This window comes from Haliotis asinina, chromosome 10 (assembly GCF_037392515.1).
Source record: "Haliotis asinina isolate JCU_RB_2024 chromosome 10, JCU_Hal_asi_v2, whole genome shotgun sequence".
Classification (NCBI taxonomy): Eukaryota; Metazoa; Mollusca; class Gastropoda; order Lepetellida; family Haliotidae; genus Haliotis; species Haliotis asinina.
In genome coordinates this window covers 31053112-31065741 of record NC_090289.1, presented here as the reverse complement: position 1 = coordinate 31065741, position 12630 = coordinate 31053112, and the positions used below count along the sequence as shown (strand labels likewise).

At 39.7% G+C, this 12630-nt stretch overlaps 1 protein-coding gene across 1 annotated transcript in view; it reads left to right on the top strand.

Moving 5' to 3' along the window:
• Positions 1–12630, top strand: part of LOC137297948 (fibrillin-2-like) — a 93750-nt gene that overhangs the window by 42687 nt on the left and 38433 nt on the right. The window contains exons 15-24 of the mRNA XM_067829949.1: positions 966–1144; positions 1645–1806; positions 4115–4228; positions 4568–4696; positions 5727–5852; positions 8450–8566; positions 8941–9189; positions 10264–10383; positions 10850–10975; positions 12031–12162. Of these exons, the coding sequence (XP_067686050.1) occupies positions 966–1144; positions 1645–1806; positions 4115–4228; positions 4568–4696; positions 5727–5852; positions 8450–8566; positions 8941–9189; positions 10264–10383; positions 10850–10975; positions 12031–12162 (1454 nt within the window). The remainder of the gene's footprint in view (positions 1–965; positions 1145–1644; positions 1807–4114; positions 4229–4567; positions 4697–5726; positions 5853–8449; positions 8567–8940; positions 9190–10263; positions 10384–10849; positions 10976–12030; positions 12163–12630) is intronic.

The following is a 12630-nucleotide window of genomic DNA, read 5'->3' as shown; positions in this document are numbered from 1 at the left end:
ATTATATAGACTCAAGGCACTTCCCACTCATCTGTTAACTGTGTCCAGTATGCTCAGTATTTGATTTTCAATTGGATGTCATAAGTGAAATACAGTGGAAGCTGTCTAAACCGGCATTCATTGGGACTGAAGATATCATCCGATTAAGAAAAAAAGTGCAGGATTGTAGAGCTGATGGGACAACCTGCCGAATTGCACGGATGCCGGTTTTGACAGTTTCCACTGGAATATGGATCCATCTTAGGGTCATTATGTTTGTTGTTTCTTTTCATTTTGTTTTTGAAATGTTTTTTTTTAATGTTTCAAGATAGCAATTTTGAATTTCAAGATCGTTATGTTAATGTTTCGAAATAATATGGTGAAATTTTAAGTTACGATCTCGAAATTTCAAGAAGAAATAGTACCGTGAAATTTCTCGATAAAATATATTAACGATTAGCTCGTCAGCCTAAAAGAATTATTCGCATGACCGAATTCAGCTACGACTCTCCACTAACACCCAGTTTGAGTCGGAAAAATGTTTCAAACGTTGAGCACTAGCCGGTGTATCCTCACTTCTCAGTCTTATAATACACTTTAATCATTTGAAAGAATTGATTAGTTACGGTTCTTACATCATTATGCCATAAAAATATATGAAATTGGGAGATCAAGATTAAAATTTCTTAGGAAAATTATATTATCTCAGAAAATGATTAAAAACTATTGTTTTATTTGATATGATATCTGGTTTTGAAGCTACAGCTGAAAAAAAATCTAGTCTACAAAATATAGACTAAATGCTTGTTGAACGAGTAGGTGAATAGTTTTTGTGAAGCATTACAATGGACACATAGCCGTACTCATATCATACACACGTACCCGTATAGTACATGGTAAACAGGTGTCCGTGTAAATCGACTCGATTGCAACATCATACAGTTCGCTCACACTGAAGCATCATGGACATATGTCTTTGTCCACAGCATAGTAGTGAAGGATTCCAAGAATACGTCGTCGGAGACGGTGGAGGTAAAGATACGGCTCTGCGACGGCTGTTCGGGCCAGGGAAATTGCAACTTCAGCCGTTCACGCACCGACCAGAATACGGCAGCGTCCGCATCGTTTGCCCTGGCAGCCTGTAACTGTAACCCTGGGTGGACAGGTGTGTGTGAATACTTTACAAAACAAAACTCTTTCCATCGTCATAATGCCTTTGTACGGTTCCGACTATATCCTGTTCAACTCTATCCTTAAGAATCACTATAAAAATTGAGTGTAGTTTTACGCTACTTTTAGCAATATTCCAGCAATATCACGGTGGAGGACACCAGAAATGGGCTTTACACTTTGCACCCTTTTCGGGACAGCTAGGCTACCCCACCTCACCTTGTGAAATAGTGATGTTACCGGGTGTGGTGACACCAGGTGTTGTAAAATCAAAGGTGATGACAACAGGTATTGTAAAATCAAAGGAACTGTTTACCGAGCACTTCAGACGAACTGCTTATATATACAGCCATAACGTTTTAAGTTCAGGGGTACGTTTTATTATGATGACTTTTGTTTACTGTATGGTAGGAATCTATCATATTTCACACAAATCTCATGTCAAATCCTTTTGTCATGTGTGGAACTTCTAACGCAGTGTTATGTGGTCGGCAGGTGACGACTGTAGCGAAGATATCAACAGTTGTCTCAGTTCGCCATGTTTTACCGGTCAGAACTGTACCGACCTGGTTCCGGCGGAACAGGAGCGCTTAGGACAAGGCTTCAATTGCAGTGCCTGCCCTGATGGATTCAAAGCCGAAAACGACAAATGTATAGGTAAATAATTTCGACTCACACATGACACCCTTTACCATTACTCTCGTCCCTGATTAGAAGTGGAAGGTCATATTCAGCAACAGATCAAACCAACATAACGTTAATTATAAGGCAAAATATTCTAGAACCTTTAATGATCTCCCACGGCGAGGTTGAAAATACGTTAAAAGATGTTACTTTTTGTTAGCATGCCTGGTCGGTGTGAAGGACAGGTTAAGCAAAAAGGTAGCATCAGCAATGTCCAGTCAAAATGGTCATTGGGATGTAGTGCTAGTATCATCACACTACTGACCGCGTCGGTGGTTTAGTTGATTGAGTGTCTGTCCACTGAGCCGAGGGGGTGTTCTCTCACTTAGCCAGATCCTGTCAAAACTGGTGTCAAATTTGATTGAGTGGGGGTTGGTGTTTTGATAACACTTAGTCCAGATGAGCCATAATTTGTTTCAACAAAATGCTTAGTTAGTGAGATTTGTGAACTTATATTTAAGTGAGATACATGCACATTGATATAGTATTATTTGAATATGTTTTGAGGATTGGAGGAAATGTTCATTTGGTGACATTCGTGACATTTGTATCAAGGTGAGATACATTGATTTGGTCTGTGTGATATTGATGCGAATTTCGGGAAATGCTCATTTAGTGATATTAGTGAAGTGATTTTAACTAGTCCAAGATTATTTATGCAAAAATAATTATTATTCCGAACACAAACATTTAGACCTCTGGTTTCCAAAACGACGCAAATTGGACTGCACAGATAAATTCTGCACTTTATAAAGTTTCAAAAATGATAAATTGTTGAAGGAGTTACAAATACCGATTTTCAAGAAAAATTCTTTTTCCCAGTACTATTGAACTTTGGAAATCTCTGCCTGAAGACCTCAGACATATACAATCACTAAGTGAATTCAGGAATAGGATTACACCATACTGCAATACTTTGAAAAAAAAACATTTGGGGTTGACATCAGCACTGGAAACAGGTCTATCAAATATCTATATTCATGTATATTGTGTGCTGAATGTAATTTATGCTATCGTGTACTTTTGTAATCATGTTATGCAAAGCAAGTCACAAAAATGTTATTCTGTCTGGAGAAGCATCATGAGCGTCTTGCATGTTTGTCGATCAAGTGTCTGAACAAAATATCAGATAAAAATATACCTAAACCAAATTTGAATATTTGCAAACAAACACACATACTTGCATACATCTTAAATCATGTGGCACAGTAGATATAGACTATAACCCTTAAACAAAGGCTCACGCTTCAGTGGTCAATGCTAATTACCTGGGTAACTATTCTCGAAACGTTCGCAGCCCTACGAACGTCTTAAACCCATTCAACATATTGACTTCGATCAAAGTGAAGAATTCTTGAACAAGCGTTTCAAGAATAGGGTCCTTGGCTCTCGTCTCTCACCTAGCCACAGTGCAATGTTGTTTTACAAGACATTTGGGTAAGACTCTGGCAAAGTGAGAGTGAACCACCGAGGGTAAATGTTTTCGTAATATATGTTGAATCCTCAAAACCTATTTCTGGGTAATGTTAAATCATGAAAACTCATTTCATGGTCATGTTAAATCACGTAAACTCATTTTTTTTTGTTTATGCTAAATAATGTAAACTCGTTTCTCGGTTATGGTAAATAATATAAACTCATTTGTTGGTTATGTTAAATCATGAAAACTATTTTCTTGGCAATATTAAATCACGTAAACTCATTTCTTGCTTATGTTGAATCATCACAATTCATTTAAATCATGTAAACACTCTTTTGTCGGTTATGTTAAATAATCAAAACTAAGTTTTTGGTTATTTTAAATCATCAAAATTCATTGGTTGGTTATGTAAAATCACTTTTTGGTTTTGCGAAATCACTTACGTTTATTTGTTGGTTATATTGAAACATGTATACTCATTTCTTGGTTATGGTTAAATCATGGGCTAAATATTTCATAAAACGTGTGGGATCAGTTAAAATATGGTTGGATTGTGTGTCATTATGCTGGTATGCTTTTGTATTTGAAGAACACACACAGGAATTCTGAGTCAAAGAGAATGTGTTATCGGCGTTCATGGGACATTTTACATAATATATTCTTCCTGGGTATATTCCAATAAAAAGGGAATGTAAAACTGCGGAAATACCTCTGATATATGGCTGCAAGAAAGTGGGGCAGGAAAGAGAGACAGTTATAACCATCTGCACAGCTTCAGTATAAACTTCACCTTTGCGTGGAGCAAATAAACTTTCTTTCTATTATTATTGATTTCGAATATAATTCTTTGTTAATGATCAGATATCAACGAATGCGAGGCATCAAACCCCTGTGACCAAAACTGTACGAATACTCAGGGTAGCTATCGGTGTTCGTGTATGGCCGGGTACAGGCTAGAGAGCAGCGTCTGTCAAGGTAAGCCATTTCTCACTGTAGTTAGAGTGAGTGCGAAATAGTGGACCGTTAGACAGAGGGCATGACGCGGGACAATAACCAATAAGTTTAAATGAAGAATTTTGCTCTTCAGTGAGTTATTTTTTCTAAGCATATGGTTGTATATGTTATGAGTTTTAACTACTGAAGACGGATGCATTACATTTCGGCCTCAACATTCAGCTACATACCTAAAATGTAAATGTTAAGGGTGAGTGAGTCAGTTTGGTTTAATAAAGTTTAATCCCCCTTTAGCCGTATCACAATATCAAGGCATTCTTGTGCAAGATGTGATGCATTTGTGAATTGAAAACGTTGCAGACATCGACGAGTGTGCTGAAAACCTTCATGATTGCCAACAGATCTGCAACAACACCGTGCCTTCTTTCTTCTGTGACTGTAATACAGGTTTCAAGCAGGATGCCTCTGACCCAAGAAAATGCGTTATAGGTAGACACATAATACCGTGTTCTGTAAGTGATGATTATGTTTAAAGTAAACAACTGCGATACAATATTTGTCTGGCGTTTAACGCCCTACTCAGCAATATTTCAGCTACATGCGTGGTCTGTACATAGTCGAGTTTGGACCAGACAATCCAGTGAGCATGATCATCTACGGAATTGGGATGCGATGACCATCCGATCCTTCTCACGACAAGCATCGGCTGCCACAGATCTAGAGCTATCCATTTCTACATCGTTATGATTACCAAATGCAAATCATTCGCCGGCCTTGTTACTTGTAACACAGTACACAACAACAACACCCTAAAGGCGTCATCTACAACATCAGCTGCAGCTGCGGCAGCAACTACATTGGGGAAACATCCAGACCACTCAACATACGCATCAAAGAACACAAAACCTCCACAAACAAAGGTGACACAAAATCAGCCATTTCGGAACACATCACCAAATTTCCTGACCACAACATCAACTGGGACACTGTCACAACACTTGCTAGCAACAAACATGACTTCAAACAACGCAAACTTGCTGAAGCAGTACAAATCCGCAGACACAACCCAACAATCAACAGGGATCAAGGCGTCTTTGTCTCTCCGGCATTCAACTGCATCATTAACACTAATTAATCAACCCACTCTGGCCCCCAGTCTCAATTTATCCACTCAACTCACCCTGGCTTCCACCAATTAATCCACTCATCTCACTCTGGCTTCTGTCAACTCACCCGCTGGCTTCAGTCCTTAATCAGCTTACCTCAACACTTCTCTAATGTATTGTTACCTCAAATAGTTATTGTTAATCCTGTCATTGTGGTATTGTCATCACATGCTCATCTCTGCTGTATATATATTGTACTCCCCCTGCCATTCCCCACACGCTTGAAAACGGTATAAGAATCTATACCGAAACGTCGCTACCCTGGAATAAAGAAGTTGATCATCCATAAAAATTCTTGTCATCTTGTTACTTGTAATAATGATGATAATAATGATAATTCGATGATATTTCAGATTCATCAAGTACAACAGAAACATGTAAATCTTTAAACTGTTCCTATGGCTGCTTGGCGGACTCTGTCAAATGCTTCTGCGAAAATGGATTCGAAATTGACCAGTCTGATAACAGCACATGCAAAGGTATGTTTCCTCACGGATACTACATCAGGGAAAAACAACTACAGGGAACAACTACTCGCATGCTTTCTTTGCCATTTGTACTAATAAAGTGAGCCACGTCGTGGTCCAACGCACATAGTGACTAAGCTCAAGCTCGTTCCCAGCGCAGTTTCAGCGCAGTGTTTAAAGGACCACTAAACTCAATTTTTTGGTACTCTTTTTATCACTGCATATGAAAGACTTTTGGTTAGTCTTAAACGAAACACCATTTTTAAAAAAACAACAACTTGTGGTTAATTAATACCAAGCGCTTAAAAGTTGCTAAAAAGTCGCTTGCTTCTCTCTCGCCCGCAAACGAAACCACAGACAGGTTACGTAACTCTGTCGCCAGAGCCCTACAGTGACGTCATAGAAGGAACGATTTTCCGTTCAATTTATAGAAAATGTGTAGCTCGTCATTTTGCTGATTTCTCGACGTCACCAAAGACATGCCGAATTGTTGACAAAAAGGTCGATTTAAGGTAATTAAAGGTCGAAATGAGCAGTTTTGATGCCGTGGTTTCATTTATAACGATGTCAGCAAGTGATTTTGCATTTGTACCCTATTAGAGTATATGTGACCTTTAACTGAACTTCAGCCAGTTTATTGTATCAGTCGGACTTTTACAGTGAATGAATGATTTCCAGTAAGAATTAAGAGCAAGAGTTATATGTCAATGCATGAAAAAGAATAAAAGAAAGAAGTGCATATGTGAATGAATGAAAGAATAAATGACACATCCTTCCAAAACATGTTAAAGAACGCAAAAGTGTCGCTAGAGCAGATGTGTTAACATCAGCTATCCTTTTAAAAAATCTACTTTGAGACACTTTTGTTTACATCAGTAATTAATTCAGATATCTTATTGCATGTGGGTAATGACATGGACATTAGCAAAATCTTAACTGACACTGTCAAAAACGGAACGTTCAAAACTATCAAAGCGTTGTAAACACCTTTGCAGTTTTGTCAAATAATAAGATCAACAAGAAAGAAAGAAGTTACAGACGAATAGCCCTCAACCATCACAAGTATGACTTGCGGATCAGATCAGATCGGGGATATGACATATTGTTCACACACATTACAAACACCCTAACAATTTTTCTAAAATCATAAAACTGTCACTGTTACTTGCAAACACTTTTCACCTGATGGTATAATCCCCTCATGAAAATTAAAGGTGTATGTGAATGATGTTTTAGAATAATAACTAGAAACACTCAAACAACACACTGTAGTATTTCAATGACTGCTCAGATCAAATCAGCGATATGTCACATTTTTCACACACCTCAAATACACCCTAACATGCTTTTGTAGATTATGAAACTGTTACAATTACTTGCAAAACATTTCACCTGATAGTATATTCCCCTCATTAGAATGAAAGGTGTATGTGAAAGAGTTTTGAAGCAATAACTGGAAACACTCGAACAAACACTCGTGTAGTATTTCAATGGCGAATCAGAACAGATCGGCGATACGTCATATTTTTTCTCACACTTCGATTACACCGTAACCATTTTGTAAGTCATAAAACTATCACTATTACTTGCAAATACCTTTCAACTAAAGGCATGTTTCCCTTCTAAAAATATACGAATGTGTGAAAGAAGTTTTTATCGACACAATTTAGTCTATCTTCGCGGTTACTCGAGAATAGAAGCCACATCCACTGTCCTAATACTGTCTCTAATAACAATCATTAAACTTATACTGAAGTGACAAAATCGTTAACTTACCATCTACATGTAGGGTTTCAGTTGTCACAACACTCGGCGAATTTAATCAGCTGTTGAAAATAAACCGGGGTCAGTTTTAAATACTAAGCTACCGAAATATTAGCTACACTGGTTACGTAACGACCCGCGGCATACGTTCGGGGGCTTTTCGAGGAGTTTCCTCTCCCTCTGTATACAGTCTGCCTGATTACATCAAGATTTCTCTTGACATATCATTGTTCATATTTTACTCCGTAATTATATTCACAAGTACTTCCCTTCAGTTTAGAGGAGTAATTATCGGATTAACGGATGTGCAACTTACATTTACACCGATCTACATCTATACCGAAACGGGGCATTCATTAAAGACAGTAAATACAGATGGAGTGATCTCCCTTGTTTATCTCACAAACTTCCGAATGTCATTTAAAGAGTGATCCAATCAATATATACTTTGCATGTAATTAGTTTGAGTAGCAATTACTGCACGTACTGCTCTACGTCAGACGTACTGGCCTTTTTGCAACCACCTGTTGGTTTGCATCGATTGACTGACATAGTCTCCCTCATCGCTTTCCGTTTGCGACCAATGGAATGTCTCTGTCGACGAAGTAAATTATTCCCCAGCGTTGGCGTTATCAGTTCTTTTCCTATTTTACTATCATTGTAGTCTGTTTCTGCAGATGATGGAAATCATTCCCTAGCGTTGATGTTTCAAATTCTATTCCTCTCTTTTAGAACCAGTGGACTCTGTTTCTATAGATGGTAAAGACTGATGCTTTAACGTCTGTCAGTTAGCCTTGATCTGCTTTGGGGTTAACCTCGCGCTATTCTTTTTAACCTTTTGTCAGATATCAACGAGTGCAACCAGAATGTGTGCGCACACGACTGCAACAACACCGTCGGGAGCTTCTTCTGTACGTGTTTTGATGGATACCTGCTGTCTTCAGACAAAGTATCGTGTGAACGTAAGTTGGCATTTCTGTGTGTTTGTCAGTTTTCAAGCTATTAATCTACACTTGAGACAGTGAGTATCTACACCACTGAAACGATCTTCACACAACAGACAACTCCAGATACATGGGCGTCAAACATTATACACATCTAGGGAATCGAACCCGGTCCCCGGGCGTCCCGAACTTACAACTGAGCCACTCGGTGGTGGGGTAACTTTGTGGTTTAGGCGTTCGCTCGTCATACTGAACACACGGTTCCCCCAACAATGGGTACAATGGTCCAGCGATATGGCTGGAATATTGCTAAAAGCACTCACTCGACAACTGACTCAAAGTTACATACATGTCTCGAGATAAACGTGATGATGAGTGTATGAATGTTTCAGCATGCGAAGACTTAAACTACGGTAAAGACTGTGCTCAACGCTGCGACTGTGGCGACCGTTCCAGAAGCTGCAACAACGTTAGGGGTTGCATCTGCAACGCGGGGTGGAGTGGAACCAGGTGCGACGTGGACATCAACGAGTGTAATGAAAACCCATGTCCTGTGGGCCAAATCTGCACCAACACCAACGGTTCATATACGTGCACATGCCCTACTGGATACGACAAACAAGCTAATGGGACCTGTACAGGTACTATTAAAAATGATCGGATCGTGTGTGTAGGCGGATAACAAGCCTTGCTCCTTTAATCCCGATAGGTTGAATCACATAAAAATATGTCTGCAATAAAACATTCACATACATGTCTAAAAAACATTCGTCACTGGAAAGGACACCTTTAAAATTTATGATGTGAAAAATAACAGGATTACTGTACGTGGTGACTGTTTCGGTAATGATTTGTTATCAAAGAATGTTGTAGTCAGTTTGATTCATAGCTGGAATAACTTTCTTTGAATTGTTCTGATAATGTGCTCTGATAATGATTTGTTATCAAAGGATAGTGTAGTCAGTATTCACAGAGGGAATGCCATTCTTTAAATTGTACTGATAACGTGTTTATATGGATTGTTGGCCAGGATTAGGCAAATGTTTTAGACAAATGTAACAATCAAGTGTAGTCTCTGGCTTTTTAAAATGGCAGCCATCCCATAGATGATATCCTTGTCAGTCAACCTCTTTGGTCATGTGGACAAGACGTCCGACTTCAGATCAGAAATTCCTTGTTTCGAATGCCGCACGGATGTCGGAAAATGTATAGCCTCTACATTGGCATCCAGCGCGACGCTGAGCAAAATTTGGGAAAAACAGATCTGAGTACCTTGCTATGCGACCCTAGGTTGTTCCTTCTGTTGAGTGGGACTATAGACAGGGCGCGGAGTCATCCCAGACGTGATGTCTTTCTCCTTGTCAGCGTACTCACTGTGTTAGCATCTTTGGTCTTGCGGAGTCGGGGTCTATCTTAAGAAGGTCGAATCCCACCTCGGGAATGGACCCTAGGTTCTGGACCAGACAATTCAGTGATTGATGTCAGCAGTATCGACCTACGCAAATTAGTATCCGAAGACATACATCAACCAAGTAAGCGAGCCAAGCCACCCAATCCCGTTAGTCGCATGGATTGGTGAAAACCAATTTTAACTCGAAGCTGCACGGGTTGGGGTATCATTAAGTGGTCCAAAGACAATAAGGATCGCGATGTTGGTGATGTTAAAACTTTTTTGTTACGAACGAGAATCATGAGTAGTTTTATTAACTCTGCAGACAAGAACGAGTGTGTCACGGATGCCAACACTTGCGATCAGGTCTGTACCAACGTAGAGGGCTCCTTCACGTGCTCCTGCAACCCCGGATACACGGAGAACGACCAAAAAAAGTGTGAAGGTGAGAAACCCTCCGGAAGATTGGTGTCATTACGGGAGAAGCCGAGTGGTCATTCGTGGCCACCTCGTGGTATTCTGGGACAAGCAGACTAGCGATCTTCTTTCAGGTTAAGGAAAGGAGCGAGTGGTGACGAATGGTCGAATGGCAACTCTTGCTGTTGCGGCCATTTTAGGGTAGACGTTGGATGGATTAATATCAATTTTAGCGTGTGATGCCGAGACACTTTAGCGGGACGCGGTCTAGTAGGACCTATATACACCTGTGCGTACTGAATTTACAGTTCCTTCATCCTTCTCTCCTCTTTACCGTATACTTCACTATAAAAACTTGGACCCGATGCACAAACAGTTCGTGGCTCTACGACATTCGTAAGCTTATAATAAAGTAAAGAGTCAGTACAGGTCGAAAGGTGAAACATATACTGGCACCCTCAGTTAAACTACACGGGTGATTTTTGTCGTTTTAGATATCAATGAATGCAAAACGGAACAGAATAACTGCGCTCAGAAATGTGTCAACGTCGACGGCAGCTACAACTGTGAATGTGAGTTTGGTTATCGACTTAAGGATGACCGGGCGGCTTGTGAACAAGGTAGGTAAAGGAGAGGTGAATCATCTGTAGTGTTTGTTTGTTACTTGACGTCGCATTCAGCAATATCCATGCTATATGACGGCGGTCTGTAAATAATTGAGACCAAATAAATCAATGATCAACATCATGAGCATCAGTTTACGCAACTGGGATACAATGACATGTGTCAGCTAAGTCAGCGAATCTGGCAACCCAATCCTGTTAGTGGCCTCTTACCACAAGCATCTGTTGCTGAAAAAAGGTCTAAATCGTGTCTTCACAGGTGGAATCATAATTTACAAAGCTGTCTCTTGACAAGGATTATTATGTAGGTACATTTACAAAAACCTTTTTAAATATATGTACAAATTAATATCTTTGTGCAATATACGGCTCCTTTCTTATGAGATTGAATACAACCTGACGAGAACTCTAAACAGGAATTTGTGAAATGGTATTTCGTCTGTTTGCTTTATGCAAAACACCATATATATATATTTGATATTATGAAATGGTGTTAAACTATTTTACTTAAATATTAAAAAATGAAATATGAAGTTAATTATAAAATGGATATTTGTATTTACTAGGTAGGGGTTAGCAGGCGGGGACTAGTGGATTAGTCTGCTGTCTGTTGTCATCATTTTCAACTAATTAGTACCTTGAACAACAGTGCATGCAAATTGAGGTGATCACAATAGTGCAACTAAAATACGTGCTATGTGTAGGCAAGCGTTTTCAGTTTCTTTACAAATCAGGTAACATATACTGAACAGCAAAAAAACGCAACACAGACTTTTTGTCAAGTTTCTAACTAGAAGACGTAGACATGAACATGAACGCCTACGTTTATGAGATTTCATTCGTCGAAACTTGCGCTTCTTTTTTGGTTCAGTATATTGTATCCTGATCTAAATATCGAAATGACTAAACGGAATAGTGATAACCCACACTACGGAAGTTAGAATGCAGTTGGTCTGTTCATGTGTGCGTCGACTGTGTTGCAAGGGATGGGATACAGTAGTGTCAGATAAAGTAATATCGTCCATCTGACCATGACTTTGCTCGTATTCCAGTGGAGAATGTGTGTAGTGAAGTAAAGAACCTGAACTGTGACCAGGGCTGCACGGTCAAAGCGGAAACTGAAGAGGCGTTTTGTTTCTGTAATCTTGGCTACAAGCTTGGCACAGACAATCAGACGTGTATAGGTGAGTCATCAGACCGACAGACTGGCAGATTTGGTGGGTTTTCTGTCACGATGGTAACGGATAGACTTGGTGAGTCGTCTGTCACCATGGTTGCTGACAGATGTGGTGAATCTTCTGCCGCCATTCGTACTGACATATTTGGTGAGTCTTCTTCTGTCGCAGTGGTAATTGACAGGTTTGGTGATTCATTTCCTGTGACCATTGCTACTGTCAGGTTTGGTGAGTCTTCTGTCACCATGGATATTGACGAGTTGGTGAGTGTTCCATCACTATTGGTCCTGGCAGCGTCTGTGGGTTTACTCTCACCATGGTGACTGACGGATTTGGTTCTGTTGTTGCCAAGAACCATACAGCCTGGTTCTAGACGTCCAGCCAATCACAGAGCAAACCCCTAGGACCCATGTAGCAGTCATTTATGCCCTGCTCTGCCTCGAATGGCAGCTGACAGCATTCATGTGTGAAGGTGCG